The 27,961-nt window shown below is 42.2% G+C and overlaps 3 protein-coding genes across 4 annotated transcripts; all 3 read left to right on the plus strand.

Moving 5' to 3' along the window:
- Positions 1-576: 576 nt before the first annotated feature.
- Positions 577-2,854, plus strand: LOC134037292 (histone acetyltransferase p300-like). The gene is made up of 5 exons (XM_062482541.1): positions 577-591; positions 1,369-1,486; positions 1,802-1,915; positions 2,038-2,274; positions 2,704-2,854. Exons 1-5 carry the CDS (start codon positions 577-579, stop codon positions 2,814-2,816), a joined length of 597 nt encoding a protein of 198 aa, XP_062338525.1. The 3' UTR covers positions 2,817-2,854.
- Positions 2,855-5,960: 3,106 nt separating this feature from the next.
- On the plus strand, positions 5,961-9,274 carry LOC134035287 (histone acetyltransferase p300-like). The gene is made up of 4 exons (XM_062480281.1): positions 5,961-5,985; positions 7,645-7,714; positions 8,003-8,120; positions 8,296-9,274. Exons 1-4 carry the CDS (start codon positions 5,961-5,963, stop codon positions 8,365-8,367), a joined length of 285 nt encoding a protein of 94 aa, XP_062336265.1. The 3' UTR covers positions 8,368-9,274.
- Positions 9,275-10,088: 814 nt separating this feature from the next.
- On the plus strand, positions 10,089-27,912 carry LOC134034437 (uncharacterized). 2 transcript variants are annotated; one of them, XM_062479008.1, is made up of 9 exons: positions 10,089-10,175; positions 13,784-13,871; positions 14,493-14,537; positions 14,728-15,351; positions 21,500-21,547; positions 21,760-22,392; positions 22,733-22,789; positions 22,998-24,209; positions 24,914-27,912. In XM_062479008.1, exons 2-9 carry the CDS (start codon positions 13,847-13,849, stop codon positions 26,920-26,922), a joined length of 4,653 nt encoding a protein of 1,550 aa, XP_062334992.1. In that variant the 5' UTR covers positions 10,089-10,175; positions 13,784-13,846; the 3' UTR covers positions 26,923-27,912. The 2 variants fall into 2 exon arrangements, with proteins under 2 accessions (XP_062334992.1, XP_062334993.1); XM_062479009.1 differs by lacking the exon at positions 22,733-22,789.
- Positions 27,913-27,961: the final 49 nt, after the last annotated feature.

Genomic DNA, 27,961 nt, shown 5'->3' on the forward strand with positions numbered 1-27,961 from the left:
TACTGGCTGGATGACTCACCACATCCTGGAAAATAGAAGCTTCCAGAAACATGAACCATGATGGATGGGACAAGAGTACCACCATACCTCTCCAATCCACTCCCTCTACCCTCTCCCATGAATGTGCGCCCCCCCCCCCCCCCCCCCAAACACACTATAGAGCGTGGCATAGATGGGTGGCTAGATGGATGAGCTGCTGATGTCTGTGTCGGCCGTGTCTCTCAGCTGATGGACAGGAGGGTTCTGTATGTTTGTGACTGCTCCTTATGAACTTTCACCTTGAATGGAACCGCTAACCTCTTTCTCCCTTTTCTGTCACATCACCTCTTTTCCAGGGGGCGCTTACTCTGAACCATTAGGTTTAATTTAATGTTATCACTGTATAAAGAAAGATGAAAAAACTGTGGACTTTAATGAAATACTGTTTTTATAATAAAATAATTAAAACTCAACAAAAATTAAAGATGTACAGACTTTCAGACTTGGGGGCAGACAGAAACTCTTTTCTACTGCTCAGTTTCCCCTCTTCAGTGGTTAGGTGTGTGCATCTCTAGCCAGGAGGACTCCTCCTGAGCTATGTATTTTGGAAAGGTACATATGGTATGGGAGGTGTTATAGGTCGTCTGAGCACCAATGAGCCTTTGTGTATTTTCTGACCAACTTTGGGGGGGGTAGGGGGGAGGTAGCAACAAATCACTCCTAAATGATTGCTGTGAACACCAACACTTCTCACATGATTAAACACATGCACAATGAGATAAGGGGCAAGAGGAGAATGCTTATGGAATAATCATTCAAATGAATTGGGTCATTTGCTTCATATTGGGAGAATGACATAAGATACACATGCTCACTATTTTTCTCCAAGTTTGGGGATGGGGAATGGGGCAAAACACAAACAGTGGCAATATATCTTGAGACTTATTTTATAAAAAAACAAGAAACAACACTTGTCTTTTATATATAGAAATATTATTTAATGTTATTTTTTTGAGAATAAAACTTGAAACTACAGGAATTAGATTGATTTGTTTTTTTGTATTAAAGTTGTGGTAATGCAAAATGACACTGCTCACTGTGCCACCTCTTTGGGGCTGCTGAGCATATCATGCCATTTTGAAGAAATGTTTCATGTAAATGCATATAAGTGTAAAACATACTGAATCACTGTACAAACACATGGCAACTGAACAACTTGTTTTGTTTTTATTGTTTCTTCTTAAGGGGTCAATTCCAATAGTCAAATATGTGGGGTAACTGTGTGTTGAATATATATGTCAGAGTTTGCACATATGGGGATTGTTCCATTCATTTAATTGCACAGGTCAACCTAAGTGAAGTGCACCCCTAAGTAATTGAAACTGACAGTGCCAGCGGCGGGAGCAGGCCAACGGGGAGGTGCGCCAGTGCAACCTGCCCCACTGTCGCACCATGAAGAACGTCCTCAACCACATGACCCACTGCCAGGCCGGCAAGTCCTGCAAGGGTGAGTCGGGCCACTCTGACAGTCCTGTTCGTCCTAACACTGGCTAAGTGAGGTCAGGTCTTTGTTTGTACTGTGGTAGGAGACAGCAGTCCCAAACCTGTGATCATTAAGACCTGTGGTCACTAAGGCAGCTGCTGATTGTTTGAAACAGAGGGCTATGGCTCTCTCTCCATTTCTGGAGACGGTGTTGTGTCTTCCCTGAGTCCTACTGTTGGGTGGATCTTCCTATTGCCACTATCAGCTCTCCTCAGGGACACTTTGTCTTTATACTCAAACTCCTCTCTCTCTCTTTCTGTCTGTTCTTTTCCTTGTCAGTGGCGCACTGTGCCTCGTCCAGACAGATCATCTCCCATTGGAAGAACTGCACGCGACACGACTGTCCTGTCTGCCCTCCGCTAAAGAGCGCTGGAGACAAGCGGAACCAGCAGTGTGTGTGTACAGACCTGTGTGTGTGTGTGTGGGTGTGGGTAGGTGCACGCCTGTGTGGTCCCAGACCTTCCTAGTTGTTGATATGCCTTCACATGTCTCATAGTGGTCGTCTGTTTCCACAGCCCTCCTCAGTAGTGCAGGGGTAAGCCTGGGCTCCCTCGGAACCGTACCTGGGGGCCAGCCCAGCACCCCCAACTTGAACCCCCCCAGCCAGATTGACCCCAGTTCCATCGAGCGGGCCTACGCAGCCCTGGGCCTCACCTACCAGGGCAACCAGATGCCTCAGCAGCCCCCCCAGGGCAACATGGCCAACCAGGGCCTGCCTGGCCAGCCTGGCATGAGGTCCCTCAACACCATGGGTGAGTTGGCAGAAGGGAGAGCCTCGACACTCGCACGCTCAGCGCAATTGTGCTGGCTGTTGCAAAAGGCTCCGAGTCATTGATTACCACACAGGAGTAATGCAATCTTGTTTTGAATTAGGAGAGCTTGTCACAGCTTTGCTTTAGAGTGGTATTTTGTTGTCAGGTATCAAGTGTGACATAATCACTCTTGCCTATATGTTTTGGATCACCCACCATGTGATTGGTTGTTTTGAGGACCATGTGATGGAAGACCACTTTCATATGTAGTTTGTTCGAGTACATTTCAGTCATGTAGTGAATCGTGCTTTTTTTAGCATGATTAAATGTGCATGCAGTTTTGTATAATCAGTTCTCCACAGAAGTGGAAGCCAGCAGGAGCTGTGTTGTGACCGCTGTGGGTCTGCTCTGTGTGTGTTTGTCCATCAGGAGGGAACCCCATGGGAGTGAATGGTGGGGTGCAGCAGCCCAACCAACAGTCCAACCTGCTCTCAGCCAACAGCACCCAAAGAGCTTTTGAATCAAAGTGCGCAATTCCATAGCAGTGTTGACCTAGAGCACTGCTGTCTGCGAGTTGCCTCACAGCCAGAATACATCAAAGAAATACAGTAAAAGCATTGTGAACATAACTCTTATTGTCAGACTGGCAAGACACACCGCTCGTGCACCACTGAGGTAATTAACCTGGCCTCGCTCCCTGACCAGGCAGTGTTGGAAGTGTGGTCAGGTGAGGACACCCGTGTCCACTTGGCTTATATGTGTCTCTCTGTGTTTGTGCGTGTGTTGGGTGAGCAGTGTGCAGGCCATCTTCCCCACCCCGGACCCGGCTGCGCAGAAGGACCGGCGCATGGAGAACCTGGTGGCCTACGCCAGGAAGGTGGAGGGGGACATGTATGAGTCAGCCAACAGCAGGGTAGGAATACTATTACCACACATACACACATGCATTCAATCACATGTACAAGTTGGCCTACAGCAGGGTAAGAACACATGTACGCACACACTCGGGCGCACACACTCAGACACACACACACAGACACACTCAATCACATGAATGAGTCTTGGTGTTGCACAGACAGGTAGAGTGATAATATTAGAGAGGGGAAATACTCCCTAATGCATACCTCCTCTCTCGGTCCCAGGATGAGTACTACCACCTGTTAGCCGAGAAGATCTATAAGATCCAGAATGAGCTGGAGGAGAAGAGGAGGACTCGGCTGCAGAAGCAGGACATGAGTTGATCAGACGCCACTTAGATGTTTGATAATTTCCTGATAATTATCCATTAGTGTTTTTTCTGCACAAATCAATCATTCATTTGAACACTATTCTCATCCCTCATATTGTTCATATGACTCATCATGGACATGCTCTCAGTTTGGAACAAATTATTTGTGATGCACTTGTTTTTTGTCAACGGGAGTTCTCCACATAACATTACTGACGCTGAGCATATTTCCAAGGCCGGGCTTGGGCCGGGTCTGTCGTACTGTTAGAAATGTGACTCTTGTTCTGACTCTTGCACTGAAATGTTTTCTGAATAGTTTTGTACTGTTTCCCAATCACTGACCCACAAGACACATCAAAAAAGAATTCCATAGAATTGCAGTTGCCAGTTTAAGCATTCATTTATTTATGTAGTATTGATTTGAGACTTGATGCACTAATCAGTTAATTTGATATATTTTAGGATTTCCAGGTGTGATTGGCTACATAGATGGCACTTAAATTCCTATCACAGCTCCATCAGTAAATTAAGGAGATTATGTGAATAGGAAGTGTTGGGATGATGTCATGATGGCTGGAAAGATGGACAACATTTTAAAAGGGTTGACTTGGTTTATTAGAGTGAGCTTGGATCATTTAAACCAGTCCAGGAAAAGTGGTCACATGAGTGAGGCCATGAGTTACAGAAGGCCTTATATACAATGCAGTATAGTGGGTCAAATATAGTTTCCATATACATTTTCCTTACAGGGCACAGCATGTGGTCAGCATATTTGTATTCTTGACAGGTCTTGCCCAATACTCTCTACTCTCTGGCTCCTGCCTGTCTCTAGCAAGAGGCCCTGACCAGTAAATGTAGCACCTAAATAGTAGCATTAGCATTCTAAATGAAAGATACTTCACAATACAGCAACTGCAGCTTCATACTCCAACCCACATCATCAGCAACGTGGAAGTGTCCTGGGTCTGTGAATGATTCGCAAATATTTTGTGAGTGTACACTGACCGCTAGATTTGCTCTTGGTGAATTTCTATATATATATCCTATTATAATGTATATTTTGTTTCCTCCTATTGCAACTGAAAATGCAAACTGTATCCTCGTATTATCATGGGAGATTTTGATGGTTACCTGCTTGGTGACAGAGGGTACTGTGGAGGATTTCCTGTGTACTTACATTATTCACCAATCAATAGAACTAGTTATTGGATACTAGTTAATATGTTTGCTACTAACAAGTGTAGATTGTGTCTATGTGCCAGGCTGAATAGATGTTTGGCGTCAGGAGAAAGTACTGGGTAAACGTCCCTTGTGATGACTACAAGGAGAGCTCCAACTATGATCCCTCTCTGCCCTGAGAGTGGTCAATAGCGGGGAGCTGTGAATTTCTTTCTCTTTGATTGTTGTAACATCATTACTGCCTAATTGTCACTATCTATGTTTACATTCTTGTGCCCTATAAAAGATGGTCCTCCAGCCTTCAGAGCTGAGAGAGACATGATTGAGACCTAAGCCTGGTGATGTGTTGTCATTTATTGTCATTTATTGTCAGATTTATAGTTTTCTCTCCCAATCTGCATATTGACAATACTTATCAACATATGACTAGCAATGCTACAGTAAGTTTCACAATGAGATGTGAGAGCCATCAAGTAGAAACTCTGTCCAGCAACTCCAGATTTTAGCATATGAGTGGTGGGGGCAAGGTGACAACCAGCCTTACACTACAGTCAGTCAATTATTATGTCTTCACCTTACAGAGTGTAATACTGTCATAAACAACTTTCAGTGAAAAGGTGTTACATTGTCTAAGCTATGTCAGTACATAAAAGTTTCAAACTTGTTCGTTGCAAACTTATCCTGCAGTCTGACTTGGCATGACACTGACAGTGCACATGGGTTAGATGTAGTTTATCTCACAGTGAAGGGTCATTGGTTCCAAATCCATTTCACAAGTAGATTGATTGAATCCTATTTTACAACAATACAATGTACAATAGAGTTGTGTTCAGTTTTCAGTAAAGGTATGCTGCTGGCTGCACTAAACCTTGCGGTTGGCAGGTTACATTCCTTAGTGTGTGACACCATAGGACCTGCTCTACTGGTTTAGGGAAGATCTGTAGGATCTAAAACAGAAAAAAGTCATGTCAAGTAAGTCATTAGGCACTATTTCAGAAACACAGACAAAACACAAAACCTCTGGAGACTTCCAAAGGTGACGAAAGTCCAGGTGAGATTATATACATTGTAGTGTACTGGTGTGCTTTCTGGTGTTTTTCTGTGTTATTAAAGAACCACACCGGGGAGATCAAAGATCATGCATGGACGGATGCACATGATAGATGCTTTCCTGCTTGCAACAAAAACTGCATGCATTAGCCTGCTACCTTGACAGGAATGGGTTAACTGAATGAGTTTAAACCTTCACTTTCACTTCCTTGTTATCTGCTGACATAAAATGGCGGAGTCTCCCAAACCTCTTGGTGAGTAATCTAAACAATACAATTGTAAATCTGAGAAATATTTGAAAACTGGCATGTTTATAGACTACTGTTTTTATTAAAACTTTCATTCCCAATCACACACCCATAACTTATTGATGACACAGAGTTTACCTTTATTTGGTAACATGTTTGCCTTGTAATTGATTTCATTCATTTGCAATGTTATTAAATGTATATTTCATGTAACCTTACTTTGACCATTCTTGCTCTGATTTGACCCATAGAGTCAAATAACTGTAATTCCATTGGTATTGGCATTATTTGGTTCATGCTAATACACTGTTCGGTTTCCCATCTTCTGGGGAGGGAGGGGGGGGGGGGGCAGTTACATTGGGGCCAGAGGTTCTGTTAGAGGGGCCAGTTACATTAAACATTATTGTTGTCATATAGTCTTCACTGCAGTGCAGGCATTAACAGGCAAAAGCAGTGGCGCCCCCAGAAATGTTTCATAGGAGTGGCCAGATGGGGCAACTGACAATCTTGGGGTGGCACTCCAAAATCAAAAGTCATAACTGAATTTCAGGGATCTATAATGCTGTTGTAGTATATAGATTATTTAGGTAATTGAGGTGGGGGGAGGGTTACTTTGACGGGTGTGATTGTCTTTTTCAACTGATACCTTATGGCACTTTTGGCCTTGTTTGAACACACACTGGAGCCCCGCCTTGTAATGTTTCTAATATATATTAAACTTGGGTTCATCAAAGATCATTGTTTATTAACTTAGTAGCAACTAGCAAACTCGGTCAACATGTGCATACAGTTTGGTGTGTGTGTCTTCTACTAAAGAACCTGCTGCTGTGTCGTCAAGATAGTAGGCCTACAGATCACAGGTTAAAAAAAAGATAGTCGTTGCTGCCATCGGGTGTTTGGAAATAATAACACCTCCGATCATTGCACATCTCTCCCCCTCTCTCTCCTTTTCACGAGTGCCAGTATGCATAATAAGGCCAATCAAACAAACGAGTAAATGACTCTTAATACCATTTGTGTTATATGGTTATTCCAAAATAAAATAAAACAATCCAAGCATTTCCCCATAATCCAGTTCTGACATCCGAAATGGACAAAACGATATTACAAGCCTATTTTTCATTTGTTTGCAGATACCAGCAAAAAGGATATGGAATAATCAAAACAACGATTAATGGCTCGTTATAGCATTTGTTTTATATGGTTATTTCATTACCCCTGCCCCCCCCCCCCAAAAAAAAAACAACAACAACAAGCTGTTATACTTAAATGTGTTACTAAATGTGAGTTACTAAAGTGACAAAACGATATTACGGCCCTATTTTGCGTTTGTCAACATGGATATCAAAATAGAAAAACCAATGGCCACCGCAGGTACACGGTCCAAAACCACTCGGTGAGCAATCTAAACAATAGGCCCACAATTTGAAATCTGAGAAATATTTTGTAAACTGGCACCTTTGTAGACTATTGTTTTGAACATAAGAATCATTCCCAATCAAGCACCCATAACTTAGGCTATTGATTGCCACAGGTTCACTTGTCTCGTGTACAACAAATGGTTCTACAATTTATTTGATGTTTTAACTTCATCAGGTATGTGTACCTGGCCATTCATTTGTCTATTTTGTCTGTGCTCCATGCCCACGGCAACGCCTCCTTCAGCAGCGGGCATGAGGAAGTCCTGGCATGAGGACATCACCCAGGACCTGCGCAACCACCTCGTCCATAAGCTGTGAGTCCGCCCTCACTGCACCAGACACGCACCGTTTCTGAATGAAAAAACACACGCTACAGTCTGCACAAACATGAACGGTGAACATATCAATGCAATTCCATAACAGTGTTGACCTACAACAGTTCTGTCTCGCGCGTTGCCTCACAGACAGAATACTAAGTAAAGGCGTTGTCTACAAGATAACTGTTATTGTCAGACTGACAAGACCCCCCCCCCCCCCCCATGCACCACTGCAGTAATTAATCTATGTGTCTCTCTGTGTTTGTGCGTGTGTTGGGTGAGCAGTGTGCAGGCCATCTTCCCCACCCCGGACCCGGCTGCGCTGAAGGACCGGCGCATGGAGAACCTGGCGGCCTACGCCAGGAAGGTGGAGGGGGACATGTACGAGTCAGCCAACAGCAGGGTAGGAGCACCTACGCGCACACACACCCACAGGCACACTCAATCACTGAATGAGTCTGCCAACAGCAGGTTAGCATTGGACACACACAGGTAGAGTGATAACATTGAATTTGAGTTGAAGATCCTCCCTAATGCATATCTCCTCTCTCTGTCTACGGAGTACTACCACCTGTTAGCCGAGAAGATCTATAAGATCCAGAATGAGCTGGAGGAGAAGAGGAGGACTCGGCTGCAGAAGCAGGACATGAGTTGATCAGACCCAGCTTGGATGTTTGATCATTTCCTGATGATTACCTGTTTGAGTGTTACCGTTTTTCTGCACAAAACGGATCATTCATTTGAACACTTTTCTCAGCCCTTATATTGTTCATGACACATCATGGACATGCTCTCAGTTTGGAACAAGTTCTTTATGTTGCACTTAGTTTTCCCATTTGTCAATGGGAGTTTTTTTTACATAACATCGGTGACACTGGGCATATTTCCAAGGCAACCGTCTGTCGTGCTGTCAGAAATGTGACTTGCACTGAAACATTTTCTGTACAGTTTTGTGGTGTTTCCAAGTCACAAGACACATCAAAGAAGAATTCCATTAAATTGCAGTTGCCAGTCTAAGCAATAATTAATCAAATTTGTATGAAGATTTAAGACTTCTAATAAGTACATTTGATATATTTTAGGATTTCCAGGTGTAATTGGCTGCATAGATGGCACTTAAATTCCTATCACAGCTCCATCAGTAAATGAAGGAGATTATATGAATAGGAAGTGTTGGGATGATGTCGTCACGATGGCCGGAAAGATGGACGACATTTTAAAAGGGTTGACTTGGTTTATTAGAGTGAGCTCGGATCATTCAAACCAGTCCAGGAAAAGTGGTCACATGAGTGAGGCCATGAGTTACAGAAGGCCTTATATACAATGGAGTACACTAGTTCAAATATATGGAATTCCATGGAATATGTCCTCACTGTGCACAGCATGTGGTCAGCATATTAGTATTCTTGAAAGGTCATACCTGACAGAACTCATCAGTGTGTTGCCCAATACTCTCTACTCTCTGGCTCCTGCCTGTCTCTAGCAAGAGGCCCTGACCAGTAAATGTAGCACCTAAATAGTAGCATTATCATTCCAAATTAAAGACACTTCACAATACAGCAACTGCAGTTAATTATTGTTCTGCACTGTGAAGATCATATGTGATGCAGCCCACATTATCAGCAACGTGGAAGTGTCCTGTCTGTGCATGATGCGTGAATATTTTGTAAGTGTACATTGAAAACTAGAATTGCCTGTGGTGAGTTTGTACATCTATATCCTATTATAATGAGGGGTGGGGGCAGGGGGACACCCAGCCTTACACTACAGTCAGTCAATTCTTATGTCTTCACCTTACAGTGTAATGCTGCCATAAACAGCCTTCAGTGAAAAGGTGTTACATTGTCTAGGCTATGTCATTACATAATAGGGTTGACTACCAGCAGAGGGTGTATTCATGTGATAGTCAAATCAGTTCCAAACTTGTCCTGCAGTCTGGCCTGGACCATGACACTGACAGTGCACATGGGTTAGATGTAGTTTATCTCACAGTGAAGGGTCGTTGGTTCCAAATCCATTTCACTAGTAGATTGATTGAATCCTATTTTACAACAATATAATGTACAATATTTGGCTACCTTTTAAAACAGAATCTGCTTAAATCAACTGTGCATTTATGGCTAGTCAGAATCTTTCGCTACTACAATTTGATCCAGAAAAGCAGTAATAAACTGGTGTGTGCAAAACAATTGTACAATCGCATCAAGTCAAAACAGTATGAGTTGTGTTCAGTTTTCAGTAAAGGTATGCTGCTGGCTGCACCAAACCCTGCGGTTGGCAGGTTACATTCCTTAGTGTGTGACACCATAGGACCTGCTCTACTGGTTTAGGGAGGATCTGTAGGATCTAAAAGAGACTTCCTTCAAAAAGTAATGTCAAGTTAGTCATTAGGTACTATTTCAGAAACACAGACAAAACGAAAATCCTATGGATACTTCCAAAGGAGCCAAAAGTCCAGGTGAGATTATTTACATTGTAGCAGAATCCAAAACATAGACAATGACTTTTCCACAATCTTAACATAGTCACTAATACTGTTACTGTATACAGTATGTATTGTTACAAAAGTTACAAGTGTGATAGTACTGAACATGGTGATTATTGGATATTGTTTTTGAGTTTCAACTAGAAGTGTGCTCAGAGCCTAAAAAAGAAAACCATGTTTTGAAATATTTAAATGTACCCATTCATAGCTAGGTTAGAACAATAGACACAGTGGCACAAACTATTCCCCCAAATTGCTTTTATGAACAAAAGCCCTAATAGTACCTATATATTGTATATTTCAGATTCTAAACATGATTTCTTTCTATCATGGTATTCCATGTATAGTACCGTACCCATGGTTTCACTTATTCTGGCACAAATTCAGTATACTGATGGTTGCTGACAGAAATCCAGTGTTAACATTTCTAATTGCTTCAGAGCATGGAAATAGTCTATGCTTGAAGATTGTTTTGTTGAAACAATAGAAAAGCATAAAGATGGCGTGGAAAGAGTATTTTTCTGCTAGTATCATTCCTTACATTCCTTAATTACAGTGTATGGAGGAGGGTTCCATAAGAGTATAGAGGAGCGATCCATAAGTGTATGGAGGAGGGTTCCATAAGAGTATGGAGGAGGGTTCCATAAGTGTATGGAGGAGGGTTCCATAAGTGTAATGAGGTTGATCCAGTTTATCTGGAAGAGGATAGAGCAGCTTTCCTGTTGACGTTCTAACTGACCTAAAGGTGTAGAGGCTGCATGCTTGTGGCTAATGACAAAATTGTAACTATAAAGCTTTGACTAAGTTGGTTGCAAGTGATGTAATTAGCGAGTAATGTAAATCAAATGTATTTGTGCAGCGCCCCTCATGCCTCATGGTTATGGGCATGACACTCTTTTTGGGGGGTTCAACATATCTAGATACATATCGTATCGTGAACCCAGTATGGCGATTCATATCGAATCGTGAGCTGAGTGTATCGTTAAATCCCTAGTATTAATGGATGTTCAAGGGGGATGTCTTGAACTAGAGAATGTGCTGCTTCAGGGATATTGTAGCCACCCACCAAAACAATAGTTTGAACATGGAATTAAACTGCTACTGTAGTATTAGAATGGTGTCTTTCCCCTAAATATTATGATCAAATCGTGTAACAGACTTCTATCCACTCACTTGAATTAATCCCAACAATAAAAGTCATGGTGACCAATTAGAATTACATGTGGAATGACCAGCAGAGGGTGCTTGTGTCATGCCTAGCAGCACACAAGTACCAGATCCTCCCAGGTCACAGACAATACCCAGAAACAGAGTACATTTATACAAAAGTTTATTTTACAAAAGGCAGGACTGTGGCACAGAACAGCTATATCTGGGATCCCACTAGGTGCTAGACATAGACCCCCCCTTACTGGCCAGCTATGCCCTGACCGGAGAGCCCCCCCACAGAACAATATCATCCCACAGCAAGGTACTAAGGACCCATAACAAAGCCACAGCAGAGCACAGCAAAGTCACCGCAAAGTCACTACCAAGAGGGGAGTAGTCTTGGGCTGGGCAATAGCCGACCATGGTGATCCCTGCTCCCACACCTAACAGTCCCTTGTCCTCCCCAACAGCCTGCAGCACTGACGAATATAAATTGGTACTGGTCGGTCTGTCCTTACCGACCAGTATTAAAAACAATGAAACAGGCAGTCCATGCAGTCAGCCCCGCGCTGAATACCGTAGGTGAGGCGTGTAGTCACTGTCCAGTACGGCATACACACGCCTTCGCCTGTTCCAGCGCAGAACCTGATCTGTGCACCGCTGTCCGTTGCGAATGCCTCCGCAATAGCGCTGGTGACGTGCCGTTCCGCCCACCTCGAGGACTCCCCCAAGCTGCAGAAAACAAAATGCGGGACAGGAGTGCTTAGGCTGACTCACACCCTTCAACAGACCGAGCTAGTGGAACAGAAGCACAGTGGGGTGGAGTAATGAACTTCCGTTCGCAAGGCCGTCAGCCTCGAATCCAGACCAGGCACCCCGTCCGGAGCATCACCAGGGTCCCTACTCACTCCGCCGTCGCCAGAGCTGTTGAATTGTGATCGCTCCCGTCCGTCGTGTGGATCTCTCCTTCACGTTCATCCACCGTCCCCTCTAATACAGGGAACGGACCTATCCTCACGCACTACACCACTCCAGGGCCGGATTAACAATTTTCTGTGCCCTGGGCAACAAGGCTCAGGATTAGATTCGCAGCAAGCATTTGTAGCCCATAGCAACGCCCCCATAACAGACACATGCAACACATAAAAGTCCAGCACATAATACACCTGGCATTTACACTAAATCATTACAGTAACTTGTATAATGACAACTTTAAATCTACAACACCTCTTTTTGAAAGTGCTATTTGAAAAGGTTTATGGAATAGCGAATATTTGAAAACTGAGTAAGCAAACATTTGAGCGCCAGCATTGAAAAAAACACATCTTGTGTATAAATTGTTTTAAAGATTGAGCAGTTTGATTTGTTAAGTGATGATGATAGGGTGTACTGGTATCCCAGCTAAGAAGGGCCTTGTATTTTCTCCCTTGTGTTTTATATAGCCTACGGTATGGGTACTAGGGTGACTAATGTGTTTTGTCATTGTGGTTTCCCACAAACAAATAAATAAAAGATCATGGATGAATGAACCCAAACAGAACCCTGTTGTATTGTAAATGAGAGTGTGTGCCTGTTGGAAGCACTGATGGGTCTAACCTGCTGCTGTTACAAGTGGATTTTTTAAGACTACCCAGCTGTGTGGCCTATATGAGGTTTTGTATCCTAATACTAGGCAAGGAAATGAGATGAGAAATGAGAAAAGAGCTTTTAAGTAAAAAAGCTCCACTGGTTAGACTGAAATCCGGAATCCTGGTGAGGAAACTCTTCTATCAGTTCTCAAAATATTTGTAAAGTTGATTAGGCTCTAATGTAGTTAGACAGAATGTACAAAGTAACTGTTAATGACAACTGAAATACCCTCATCCGTCAATCATTCCTCCTCTAAACTGAATTAACTATCATACATGGTTCTCTCATTTAACCTACTCTCAGGTTCTACATCCATCTGTTGAATTCACTCACATCTTCGGAAGAGCGCTCAGGGATTAACTTTAAATGAGAGTGTATAATTGAAACTGCTTTAGTTACAAATTTGTTACTGTAAAACATTGCCTGACTATTGTTTGCTAAACTAAAAGAATAGATATTGTCTCAATGTTTTCTGGGACTTTTGAAGAGATACTAAAGAGAATCATTGTAGCGTTTGTTAAAACTGTAAAGTATACCTTACCAGATGAAACATACAACTCAATTTGTTAAACATGTGGTATATATGGTGTGCACATTACACATGCTAAAGAATGCCTCGTGTCCCCTTCCCTTTTTTGCTGTTTTTTATTCATGTGTGCTGTGCTGATGTGCGTTCTGTTGTATTCTGTGTTGCTAAAGAACCACACTGGGGAGATAAAAGATCATGGACGGATGCACACATTAAGATACGTTCCTGCATGCTTGCAACTAAAACCGCATGCATTAACCTTCTATCTTCACAGGAATGGGTTAACTGAATGAGTTTATACCTTCACTTTCACTTCCTTGTTACTTGCTGACATAAAATGGCGGAGTCTACAACACCTCTCGGTGAGTAATCTAAACAATACAATTTGAAATCAGAAAAATATGAGTAAACTGGCATATTTATAGACTACTGTTTTGATAATAACAATCATTCCCAATCAAGCACATATAACTTATTGATTCCAGAGGGTCACGTGTCTCATGGTTCAACATACATTTTCTGATTAGGCCTTCGTTTTTTTCTGTATATGTCCTAAACTTATATTCAAGACAGAACATTGTTTTAAGATTTAACTTCATCATGCCCTATATACAGTGTCTTCAGAACGTAGGGTGAAGTCTGAAAGAAATTTGGGATTTTGGATTATACTTTTTATTTGGATAATCAAGAAAACTACACACAACTCAAAAGACTACCTAAAGTGATTCTTTTAGAATTAGATTATGGATATCTGCAAAATTTCTCTAAATAAAAAATGTGAGCAAGTAAAATACTTTAGAAACCTTGGACCTTCAAACACACTGAGAACCATTACCTTACTCCGATACAGAAGCCGTCCATAACATTTTATAGGATACGTCCAAAGTTTTTATGCAAAGCTTAGTTAGGCTATATGATCATATATAAGGATAAACACCTGTTTTATTTACACTGGTCTATTCTTTTGATATTTACTGTCTCAGAAAATAGGAGGCGGAGGCATAAAAGCATGGACGTCCCCCCTGAGAGTAAGTTAATTGTTAAATCATCAATATTGTACTGATATATTTAGAGTACAGTAGCCTACATACTAATGGGATACAATGAAGCACATGTATCCCCCCTCACTTGACACTTGCACATGGCAGTGTCTCTGAGCTGCACACTTCATAATTCACTTATAATTAACCTAAATGTATTTTGATGTTTGGTCCACAGTGAGGATTGTTCTTCTGGGGAGGAATGACAGAGAGAAGAGCATTGTGGGAAACATCCTCCTGGGTAGAGAGGTGTTTGATCTCAACTATGTTCTGCACCAGACTGAGAGAGCCAGGGGACTGGTGGAGGGAAGATGCTTCACTGTGGTCATCACTCCAGACCTGTTACACCCAGATATCTCTCATGATAAACTGTCAGAGGAACTGCAGCAGTGTGTGACTCTGTCTGCACCTGGACCTCATGTGCTCCTCCTGGTGGTGAAACCTGAAGAGTTTACTAAGGAGGAGAGGAACAGAATCAGACACATTCTTGATTCTCTAAGTGGAAAGTCGTATGACTACTCAATGGTGGTAGTAAATGTTGGACTCAATAGAGGACGAGACATGGAAACCTGTGTGGATATAAATCCCCAGGTTCAGGAACTGATTATAGAATGCAGGCAGAGGTACTTAAAGCATTCTGTTGATCAGACTAACCTTATATCAAGTATAGACAAGATTGTGGCAGAGAAAGGAGGACACCTCACCTGTGAGCTGCATGAAGAGTCTACAGGAGGAGCAACAACAGAGAGCGGAGCAGAAGCAGAAGAGAGGAGTGGGTGGAATATGGGAGCATCGGGTGATAGTAAGTGGCCATACTACATTATACTGCAGGAATCCTGTTAATTCAGTAGGTTAGTATAGGAACTTGATCATTGAATGTGATCGTTAATATAAGGCAATTACACTTATGTTCTTATATATGAAAAATGACGAAGTAGGCAGAGCTTAATCAACATGATACTTTACTCAGGGCAGAACTAGCATGGCATCTCTCCGGAAGTCACTTCTTCATCCCTATACAACCTGTATCAGTACTTCCTGTGCTGCATTAAAGGTACAGGACACAACATTTTCCCCTTTGTAGAAAAGGAGTAACTACCCTACTGAAATACGTACAAGTATAATAGAGAACACAGGTATGCAGAACAACTTACCCTTTTGACTAACATTACTGTGCAATTAAATAACTCCAGTGCAATTACTACAGTAACAGTGTATCAGAAATAGTGCATATAGTAATTTCAACAGTCCATGGTCACTGATTCAAAGTGCAAGTGAAACAATCGTATGCATCACCAGAATCACAGTATAACATTACATTCTTAAGTAACAAAGTCTTGCAGCCAGTTAGGCTGACGAGTATTTCGCATGGGCCTAGGCTCAGGTGATTCGTCAGGTGGTTTAGTGTCCTCGTGTGAAGGTGTGTGTGTAGTGATGGGAAAGCCAGTAAGGTGGGAGGCATTCCAGGTATTTCCATTACTCAGTCTGTATGTACCCTCACCAATCTTCTTGCTTATTGTCAGAGGATCACTGAACTTCCTGTGTCCTTTAGGAACATGTAGTGGGTTCCTCACCCGCACTCTGTCCCCTTTTCGAAAGGTAGGAGAACGAGCGCCACGTCTGGAATCCGTGTATGTCTTCATTTTGAGCTGACGTTGGCCGACCCTGTGACGTATGTCCATGTCAGTCAATGAAGGAGCAGGAGGTGTCGAAGCAGGAGGCAGTAGTGTCAACTTTGTGCGCATAGGCCGTCCATGGAGAAGCTGGAAAGGTGAAGTCCCAGTTGTGGCGTGCGGTGTGGCACGGTAGACGTGCAGAAAGTCAGTCACAGCTGGTTTCCACGGCTGCTGTTGTTGGATGGCCAACTGTACAGTCTATTTGAGCACTCTGTTAAATCTCTCAATTTGGCCGTTGGCAGCAGGATAGTAGAGAGATGAACGGTGATGGCGTATTTGTCTTTCTTGTAGGAAAGCAGCAGAGGTGAACTGAACACCATTATCTGTAACCATGCTCAGAGGATTGCCATGGCGGCTGAACACGGTTGACAGGAAGGCGATCACAGCTTCAGTGGTAATAGTGCGAGTGAAGGCAACCTCTGGCCATTTGCTATAGTAGTCGGTCAGTGTAATTGCGTACCTGCATTCTGGAGGAGCAATGTCGAAAGGGCCCACTATGTCCACAGCGACCTTCTGCCATGGACCCTCTGGCAGAGGAACTGGTTGCAGTGGAACTGGGCGCGGCTTAGCTGTTTTGTCATTCAACTGGCACAGCTGGCAGGAGCGAATGGCACTGAGCACCTCAGCATCCATCTTTGGCCACCAGTAGAGTTCACATAGTCGTTGTTTTGTCCGTACCACTCCTTGATGAGACTCGTGTGCGATGGCAATCAGGTCAGGGCGCAAGGCTATGGGCACAATCAGTCGAGAGCCACGAAAAACGAAAGGTTCTTTGACAGAGAGTTCTAAGCGCAGCTTGTAATATAGCAACAGGTCAGGGTCAAGGCCTTTGGGTGAAGGAGGCACTCCACGCGTGATCTGTGCGCAGAGTTTTGTAAGCTCAGGGCATGTAGCACAAGCAGAGTCGAGGTCAGTGGCAGACAGAGTGTGACTGGCAGTAGTCAGGAGAGCAACGTATTCAGGATCACAGTCGTCACTGTTAGCAGGAGCAACGGAGCCAACAGGTGAAGGAGCAGGTAAAGGTAAGCGAGACATGCAGTCGGCTGGAGCATTTTCAACGCCTGGGTGGTAGATTATGTCGTAGTTGAAGGACATGAGACGAGCAGACCATCTTGACACACGTAGACCAGCACGCCCGACGCCCTTGGTGGTCAGCAGCGTCGTCAGCGCCTGGTGATCTGTCCGTAGGGTAAAGCGGCATCCCCAGAGGTATGTACGCCACCGCTCGACAGCCCAAACGCATGCTAAAGCTTCCTTTTCCACTGTGGCATATTTACGTTCAGCAGCAGAGAGTTTGAGACGCAAACGCCACAGTCCTTTCAATGCTGTCTGAGCCCACTTGTGACAGTACGCCACCTAGGCCGTAGTCCGATGCATCTGTAGACACTATGGTGCGCAATGTGGGATCAAACAAAGCCAAGGCCTGGCTATCCAGCAGCATGCTTTTAACATTCTCAAAACTAGTCTGTGCCTCATCAGTCCACGAAAAGCACTGTGAGTTGATCTCAGGCATGCTCTCATTGGTTCCACCACCGTAGCGTGGTTGGACAGGAACTTGGAGTACCATGAGAGCATCCCAAGGAAGGAGCGCAGAGTTGAGGCATCAGTAGGTGCAGGTGCATTAGCAATGGCCTGTATACGTTCAGGATCAGGCTGCAGTCCATCAGCTGAAACGACCTGTCCCAGGAAAGGCAAACTGGGCTGACGGAAAGGACACTTCTCATCGTTGAGTTGTAGGCCAGCAGACTTCAGACGATGTAGAACCATGTCCAGAGCTTTGTCGTGGGCAGGCATGTCATGGGCATGTACAATTATGTCGTCCAGGTAGTTGTCCACCCCTGGCAGGCCAGAGAGGACGATGCTCATCATTTTATGGAACGCAGAAGGCGCAGAAGCAAGTCCATATGGCACACGACAAAAGCGAAACAAGCCATCATGTGTAATGAATGCTGTGAGGTCACGGCTGTCTTCATGCAAAGGCATTTGGTAGTAAGCACTAGTCAGGTCAATTGTAGAGAAGACGGTGGCACCTCGTAGGTTGGACAGCAGTTCATCCATATGGGGCAATGGAAAGGCATCCACAATGACTGCTTTATTGGGTTCGCGCAGGTCAACACACATGCGAATTTTTCCTGACTTTTTCTGAATGACAACAATTGGTGACACCCATGCTGAAGCATCAATGCGCTCAATTATGCCCGCCGCTTGCAGGTGATTCAGTTCTTCTGTCACAGCACTTCAAACAGCCAATGGCAAGCGATGTAGCTTTTGGCGTACTGGTGTAACAGTGTCATCAATTTTCACCAAGTGAACAAAGTTCTTTGCACAGCCAAAAGCAGGTGTAGGTGTAGCGGTGCATTCCAGCACCGGAGCAAGAGACGTAGAGGCGTCAGGAGGCAGGACCCTGTTGTGCGCTATGCAAAGCTGAAGTGCTGTCATGAGGTCTCTCCCCAGCAGTGGAGTCCCAGTGTTCACAATGTAGAATGTGCATGGAGCTGTGCGGCCATGTAGTGACACATTCGCGGACAAACAGCCAAGAACAGGGATGTGCGTTTTAGAATAAGACACAAGCCTGACCTTGGACTGAGTCAGCTGGACGTGGTTGACATGGAGCTCGTAGAGGCTTTGTGACAGGATGGATACAGAAGACCCAGTGTCGACGACTAAGTCCAGTAATTTTTGCAGCACCACTGGCAGCATGGCCCGTGCATAACGCTAAAACTTCAGGAAGTTCGACTTCACGCACATCAGTATGGGGCTGTGTAGAACGACAGACTTTCGAGAAATGTCCAGTCTTTTTGCATTGCCTGCATGTTGCTGCTACAGCTGGACAGTTAGCTGCATTGGCTAAGTGAGCATCTGATCCACATCGATAGCATGTCATATTTCTACTTTGATTGACAGGAGCATTGGCACCAGTAAAATCCGTCCTTTCCCCTCTCCCCCTTCTGTTTGAAGTGTGTTGCACCGCTTGTACTGGAGCCACGTGCTTATCAGCCATTTCCTTGGCTTGATGTGCAGCAGACTCGATTTGAGTAGCCAAAGTTAATGCTCTTTCTAAAGACAGTTCAGGCTCTAACAACAGTCTTTCACGTATTCTTGAATTGCACACATTTTCTATCAATTGATCCCTTATCATTTCATTTTCACGATCACCAAAATCACAAGTTGACACAAGATCACGTAGGGCAGCAACATACTGTAAAATTGACTCGTGGGGAGCTTGAGAACGTTTACGAAAAGCATGACGCTCCGCCACTGTATTAGTCTTCGGATTAAAGTGTGCTTTCAACCCAGTAACGGCTGTATCATAAGTGGTACCCGTGTTAGGAAGATTGTAGAAGATTCTTTGTCCCTCCGTACCGAGGCAGTGTAGGAGAACAGCTCTTATCCTGGCAACTGGCCAAGCATCTCCGGTCGCGTCGATAACGACCAGGTAGTTCTGAAAGATTTGAATCCAAGTTTTAAACGGCACAGCAGGCTCACCGGGGCACGGGAGAAAAAAACTTGGGAAAGGCACATTTGCAGCCGTCATTTTCTGTGAAGTAAATAAAACTCGTCGCCAATTTTGTTATGTTCTTATATATGAAAAATGACGAAGTAGGCAGAGCTTAATCAACATGATACTTTACAGGTCCAGATAGAAATAAGAGGGGGTCAGATGGCTGAGCGGTTAGGGAGTCGGAGTCTTTCTGCTTTAATGTGGTCATTTTGCGATCTTTGGTAGTCTTTTTATTTTATAGTCTGTGGTCAAATTATTTTAGAAGGGATTATTTTTCACAATCGGCAACATGTCTACTCTTCTTTTATTGAACATAGACTAATGATAGTATCAACAAAAGGAGTCAGATGGCTGAGCGATTAGGGAGTCGGGCTATTAATCAGAACGTTGTTGGTTCGATTCCCCGGCTGTGCAAAATGACGTTGTGTCCTTGGGCAAGGCACTTCACCCTACTTGCCTGCAAGAGGTTAGGGTTGCCTCTTTCTGACAAAACAGTAATCCGTATTACATTTGTAAAAAAATAAAATAATAATATTATTATATAAAAAATATTGTCACTACAAACATGGTTCAATTTATGCTGAAGCATTTGGAGCCCAAAGCTGAATAGCAGTACAGATCCCAGTAACTGTTACAGAATCAATTGGATGAGCCCACCTTTCTAAACAAAATTCTTAAAACACAAAACATGCAGCCCCAAACTGGAACACAAATTCTTATAACAAAAAAGCATGACACAAAACCAATCTTCATCAAAACATACAACCTGACATTGAATGTTCAATCAATGGTCAACACAATGGTCCAATAAATACAAACTACAATTATTATTATAGCCTAATATAGTTAACCCTGATTGGGCCTTTTGTTGATACTATCATTAGTCTATGTTCAATATGAGAAGAGTAGACGTGTTGCCGATTGTGAAAAATATTATTTTCGAAAATAATTTGACCACAGACCATAAAATAAAAAGACTACCAAAGATCGCAAAATGACCACATTAAAGCAGAAAGAAAGTCACTCAATATACAGAAACAAAAGGCTTTTTACATACAAGATACTTGTTTTTTCCTTGACAAATTCCATGTACTCTGCAATCTATTGTATATGCATACAGCAGAATACAAATAAAAAAACAATCGCTAAGAAAACACAGCACAAACAGGCAAGTGTTGCAACACAAATGTCAAAAATGCAACGCAAATGCAGTATATACCACATGGTCTCCACTTGTTCCAGTTTTCATCAGCATCACACTGGATGTTTTCCCTGGCAACACATTAAAGAAAATGATGCACTACAAGGTGTGCCTGTTACGCATGGATCAGGACTGATGGTTTTTGCAAAGAAGTCTTGGGACACTTTGTATAGATTACCAAGAAACCCACCCAAAACTCCGAAGACTACCGAAATGGATCTCTGCTGTATTTCTCTCAAGATTCAATTATGGCAAATAAAATTACTTACTTACTTGGAAACCTTGGACCTTCAAACACACCGAGAACCTATACTGTATACAGGACACGTCCATAACATTTTATAGGATAAGTTTATGCTACACAAACAGTGCTGATGCAACAACATCCAACGGTTCCCTGCAAAGTTTATTTAGGCTATATAAATGTTAAGTCTAATTAGGGATGTTAATGATAATCATTAATCAATAAATTGTCATTAAATGAATGCCCTGAATGCTTGGATTGCATTCAGAATAAATGTTCCATTCAAATTCTCATTCCATTGTTCTATTTCATATGTTTTATTCTCAGAGAGAGGAATGAGGAAGACCAGCAGCTATGAGTTATTGCCTCCTCTCAGTAAGTTGATTCATTCAAATTATTCTGTGGTGTTATATATTGTAAATACTATAAATAATTGTTATACTTATAGGATGTCTGTGGTTCAATGTTGTTCATACATTGTTTACTCGTTGGAAAGTCTTAGTGTGTGTAGTGCTAGTAGCTGTGCCTGTGATGTGCTCGTACTAAAACTAATTCAACCTTGTGATTTTGTGATGTTTGCTTCTCAGTGTCTGAGGATCATCCAGACCGGAGGATTGTACTTCTGGGGAGGAACGGCAGAGCGAAGAGCATTATGGGAAACCTTCTCCTGGGTACAGAAGGATTTCATCCTAACTATTCTCAACAGACTCAAATAATCAGTGGACAAGTGGAGAGAAGACGCTTCACTGTGGTCAACACTTCAGACCTGCTACACCAAGATATCTCTGATAGAAAACTCTCAGAGGAAGTGCAGCAGTGTGTGACTCTGTCTGCACCTGGACCTCACGTGCTCCTCCTGGTGGTGACTCCTGAAGAGTTCATTGAAGAAGAAAGTCGCAGGTTAACATATATCCTTAACTCCCTCAACAGTCAGCAGTCATTTGATTTCTCAATGATGATGATAGTTAATGCAGATAAACCAATGGAAACCTATATAGCAGAAAATTCCTTGTTCTCTCAAATGCTCAAGAAATGTAGAGGAAGGTACTTTCAGCTGAAGAGCCTTGATGATAAAACTGAACTTCTAGCTAAATTAGAGGAGATTGTAAGGGCCCATGGAGGAGATCACCTTGCCTGTGATCGGTTTGAAGATGCTGCAAGTGGCACAACCGAGGAAGCAGCAAAACATCAGGAGAATTGGGAGACAGTGAGAAACGTTGGTATGTATGTAGTCCATCCTCCAAGAATGTTAGTATCATATGGATAAATGAATGGATATATTATTGTTAACGAGGCAATAAGACATGCATAAACTACCAAATCTGGCTGTAGGATAATATTCCAACTGAAAGATATTGATTTGCTTGATATGTTCTTGGAGTTTGGTTTAAAATATTTGGTTGGATTTATTTCATTCATATAGAAACAAGCACAAAGCTAAATTGCAGAAGCCAATTGAAATTATAAGAATATTAATCAATGTCTGCAGATACCCTGTTAAGGATATTACAGCATTATTGTTGACAGAACGCATAAGGTTTGGTGTTTAACTTTATTCAGGGGTGTCCATCATTCAAGGCAGTATTGGGCAGTCATCAGTCAGTACAAGAAGTTGTCGTAAGTTTCACACTATGGGGATACATTTACATATATTTCAACAATTTAATAGAAAGTAAAAGTGATTATATCAGTGCAAAATTATCTTAAAAGTATATATCATAGACAGTATATATTGTACAATTTACAATACTAACAATCCAATGTGTGAATTTGATAAGCATGTGTATATGTTATATTGTAATCGAATGCTCAATTATTTCTTCAGAAATTAGGATTGTGCTGTTGGGGAAGAGTGATGACAAGCAGACATCAGCTGGAAACTTCATTCTAGGGAAGAATTCCTTTACAAAGCATAGTCCCACCATGGTCTTCTCCACTAACACATGTGTATCAGCCAGTGCACATGTGAAGGGCAAGAAAACAACTGTTGTGAAGACACCAGACCTCTGTAGTCCAAAATTGACAGCAGACGATCGGATGAAGGAGATGGAGAAGTGTTTGTCCCTGTCTGCTCCTGGTCCTCATGTATTCTTACTGCTGCTGAAACCAGAGGAGTTCACAGAAGAGAACAACAAAAGATTAAGGTGGATCCTGAGCCTGTTTGGTAAAGATGCTTTCAAACACTCTCTGGTGATCACAACACATGAAGGAAAGGGAAGAAATCTCTGTGTGACTCAGATCATCAAAGATTGTGGAGGACATCATTACAAAATGACACATGGAGGTGACCATTCACAGTTAACAAATAAGATAGAGGAGATGGTGAGAAGGAATGGGTGGAGATACCTGAAACATGATGAAGAGACACCACAGTCAGAGGGTAACATTCCTAGAATGAACTTGGTCCTGTGTGGGAGGAGAGGATGTGGGAAGACTTCCACAGCCGACACCATACTGGGTCAGAGAGAGACCAGGCCAGAGTCTCTCTCCTCAGCAGTGTGTGTGAAGAGAGAGGGAGAGGTGTGTGGACGCTGGCTGACCCTGGTGGAGATGCCTGCTCTGTATCGACCAACACTCACTCAGGAGGAAGTGATGCGTGAGACTCTCCGCTGTGTCTCTCTGTGTGACCCTCCTGGAGTCCATGCTTTCCTCCTGGTGGTGCCTGTGGGTCCACTCACTGATGAAGACAAGGGGGAGCTACAGAACCTCCAGAAAGTCTATGGATCAAGAATCAATCACATGGTTCTGTTCACATCAGAATCTGACCCTACAGCTAAACATGTGACTGACTTTCTGTATAAAACAGAAGAGATCCAGCAGCTGCTCCAGAGCTGTGGGGGAAGATATGAGATATTAAACATAAAGGATGTTGGAAATAACCAATCATTGTCTAAAGTTCTGGAGAAGGTGGAGGGAGGGATGGCTGAATGTAACTTAAGCTCCTTCACCACAGAGAAGTATGCGGAAACACTAACTGAGAAGCTCAGTAAACAACAGAAAGAGATACAGAAGTTAAAAGAACAGAACCAGTTAGCGCGTAAGTTTACTACAAAGTACTATTGATGCTTCTAATAGATTTGTTAGAAGAGTTTGGAAAAAGACAAATAAAAGTAAATCCTTTTCAAATTAAATTTATATAAATATTACTATTTAGAAGTATTTTGTAAGAATGATTAATTCACTGACATACCGTACAGTTGTTGTCAAACGTTTACATACACTTTAAAGAACATGTATGTCATGGCAGTTTGAGTTCCCAATCATTACTATGACTCTATTTTTGACGCAGACCCATTTTCAGAAGATCCATAATAAATGCATAAAAGAACAACATTTCTAGGGACAAAGTATGTGCTCCAATGATTCTATCACAGACAAATAAGTGTTGTAGTAATTATTGGAAACTCAAACTGCCATGACATACATTACATTTAGTCATTTAGCAGACGCTCTTATCCAGAGCGACTTACAGTAAGTACAGGGACATTCCCCCCGAGGCAAGTAGGGTGAAGTGCCTTGCCCAAGGACACAACGTCATTTCGCACAGCCGGGGAATCGAACCAACAACCTTCTGATTAATAGCCCGACTCCCTAACCGCTCAGCCATCTGACTCCCACATGGTCTTTACAAGTGTAAACATGTAAACTTTGGACAACAACTTTATGTCTTACTCTTTGAGCTGACTGTCCATTGTTAATCACTGATCTGAAAAGGTAATATACAGTTCTATTGTCTTGCAGGAGATGGGGAACATCAGAGCACAGATTGCCTGAGGATCGTGCTGATAGGAAAGACTGGAAGTGGAAAGAGTGCCACCGGCAACACAATCATAGGCAAGCAAGTGTTTAAATCCAAACCAAGTGGAAAATCTGTGACCAAGAATTGCCAGAAAAAAGAGGGAGTGGTGGATGGTCGGTCTGTTGCAGTAGTCGACACCCCAGGGTTGTTCGACACAGCTCTCAGTAATAATGATGTTGAGCTGGAGATTGTTAAATGCATCAGTCTTTTGGCTCCAGGGCCTCATGTGTTCTTACTCATCCTGTCCATCGGCCGATTCACACAGGAAGAGAAAGACACATTACAACTGATTAAGAGAGGCTTTGGGAACAATTCCGTGATTTACATCATTGTGCTTTTTACTAGAGGAGATGACCTAAAAAACAATACACTTGACAACTATGTTTCAGAAGACTGTGAAGACATGGTCCAAAAACTAATTGGAGACTGTGGAGGGAGATGTCATGTTTTCAATAACAATTCAAACAATCGCTCTCAGGTCAGTGAACTGATCAAGAAGATTGATGAGATGGTGAACAACAATGGAGGAGGATGTTACACCAATGAAATGTTCCAGGAAGCTGAGGGAGCTATTAAACGAGAATTTGACAAGATTTTGAAAGAGAAAGAAGAAGAGATGCAGAGAGAGAAGGAGACTCTGCAGAAGAATCATGAGACAGAGGTGGAAAAGATGCAGAGAAGACTGGATGAACAGAGGTTAGAAGTGGAGAAGGAGAGAAAACTGAGAGGAAAACAATTAAAAGAAAAGGAAAAAATCATAGAGAACGTGAAAAAAGAAAAAGAAACTGAAAAGGCCAAAAGAAAAGTAGAGGATGAAAGGAAGAGAAAGGAGGAAGAAAAGCGACGTCTGGACTGGGAGCAAACATTTGAAACGATGCAGGAAACAATAAGAACACAAACAGAAGAGTTTGAAAATAAACAAAAACAAAGAGATCTGGAAGAAAAAGAGAAGCAAGAAGAGCAACAGGAGAGACACAGTAATGAACAAAAACAATTTGAAAAGAAATGTGAGGAATATCAAAATGAGGAGCAAAAGAGGAGAGAAGCAGGTGAGAGAGAAAAACTAGAATGGGAAAGAAAAATAAAAGAAACTGAAGAAAGTAAGATGGAGATACAGCAGGAGGTGTTGGAGAGTAAGAAACTATGGGAGGAAGAGCAGGAGAAGGAAAGAAAAAGGAGAGAAGAGGAATATGAGAGAAGAATGAAACTGGAGAAGCAAGCGTGGGAAATGAAATTGAAAGAAATGGAAGAAGAAGAATCTAAAAGGATTTTAAAAGAAAAAGTGAGAAGGGAGGCAGAACAGAAAGAAAGAGAGAACACTGAGAGATTATATGGAGAAAAGAAAAAGGAGCTGGCAGATCAACGTGAAAGTTGGGAGAAAAAAAGAAAAGAAGAGTGGGAAAAAAGAGAGAAAGAAGATGAACAGAGAAGAGAGAAGGAGCGAAACAGACTGGAAAAACTCCAGGAGGAGTTTGAGAGAGAACGTGAAGAGAACATAAAGAGAAAGAAAGAGGATCGACTCAGGAGAGAAGAGGAGGAGAGAGCGTGCAGAGAAATTGAGGAAGACCATAAGAGAAAAATAGAAAACATGAAGAAGAAATATGAAGATCAGGCCAGAAAACAAGCTGAAAAATTTAATGAGTTTAAAGATAAATACACCAGGGACTTCAAAGCCCTTATGGTGAAACAAGACACAGAGACAAAAGAACGTATTAAGAAGCATCATGATGAGTATCAGGCCCTGAAAAAATTCTCGAGCCATAATGAGGATACACTGAGACAAAAAATAGCAAAAAATGAAACTCCTTATCAGCCCCAGGAAAACCTTTCTGAAGATAAAAAGGCAAAGCTGAAGACGGAATTGGATGCTTTACGGGAGAAACATCAAAAACAGGTAGATGACTTGAAAAAGTCTTTTGAAAAAGATGCATTGATGTGTAATGTTTTGTAATTGCATGGTTCTGCTGCAAAGTTTAACAGCGTTTTTGTTGATTGGCCAAAACAACAAACTGTTTATTATTTGTGTGTTTGTTTATCTAAAAAAATAGTTATAATTGTTGATACTTAATTATGGAGAATATGACAGTTATGATGATGATATCATGAAGAAGGATCCAAAGCAACTTACTGTACAGAGGGGAATTAAGCCCCCTCATAGGGAAGTAAGACCATTGTTCTCTTGCTTCTAATTAGCTCTTCTCTCTGGATCTGCATATTAGCTGAAATGTTGGTTTAGTGTCTGTGTACATTTACAGAGACATGTTATTTGGCTACGAAGGGGTATGAAAGAAACATCAATATCAAAAATATAGTAAAAAATACATGTTACTCCATGTAAACAAAGGCATAGCTGTATTAGTGATGTTTATTTTAAAATTATGTATTTTGCCACCATACGTAACAAAGTAAGACATTATGTGTTATGTTCTTTTTTCCTTGGGGATTGTATGCAGTACTTGTATGTATGTTAAACCCCCAACCATGTTTCCTTTATTAGAGTGAGTGATTACTGGAGTGGAGTTATTAAAGCAGTCAGCTGTCACACATTAATCAACATGATCACATGGTGATGAGTGTTTACCACTTGTGTTTCTGTAAGATGTAAGATGATTCCAATGTTGTTTTCCGATCAAATAGTTTCAATTGAATTAAACAAACAAAATCGTATTATGAAGTGTGGAAGTTTTAATCAGTTTTCCATTGATATTATGTATAAACAAATTGTGGACAGTTTTTCTACTAATATGCATAGTGCACATATTTAGATGCCTTGAGACTTTTAAGAGTTACTTTATCTTAAAGTATCTGTTTGTACCGTACTACAGCCACGTAAACAAATCTTTATTACCTTTGATTTTGATTTGATCTGGACAAACTGTCACAGTGAAATATGAAAAGCTTGTTATTTGCACAGACTGTATCATTAAACCGACTGAATCTGCTTGAATCAAATATATTTATTTTTCAAAATAGTTGACTTTAGAATTGCT

This window comes from Osmerus eperlanus, chromosome 2 (assembly GCF_963692335.1).
Source record: "Osmerus eperlanus chromosome 2, fOsmEpe2.1, whole genome shotgun sequence".
In the NCBI taxonomy this organism is placed as follows: domain Eukaryota; kingdom Metazoa; phylum Chordata; class Actinopteri; order Osmeriformes; family Osmeridae; genus Osmerus; species Osmerus eperlanus.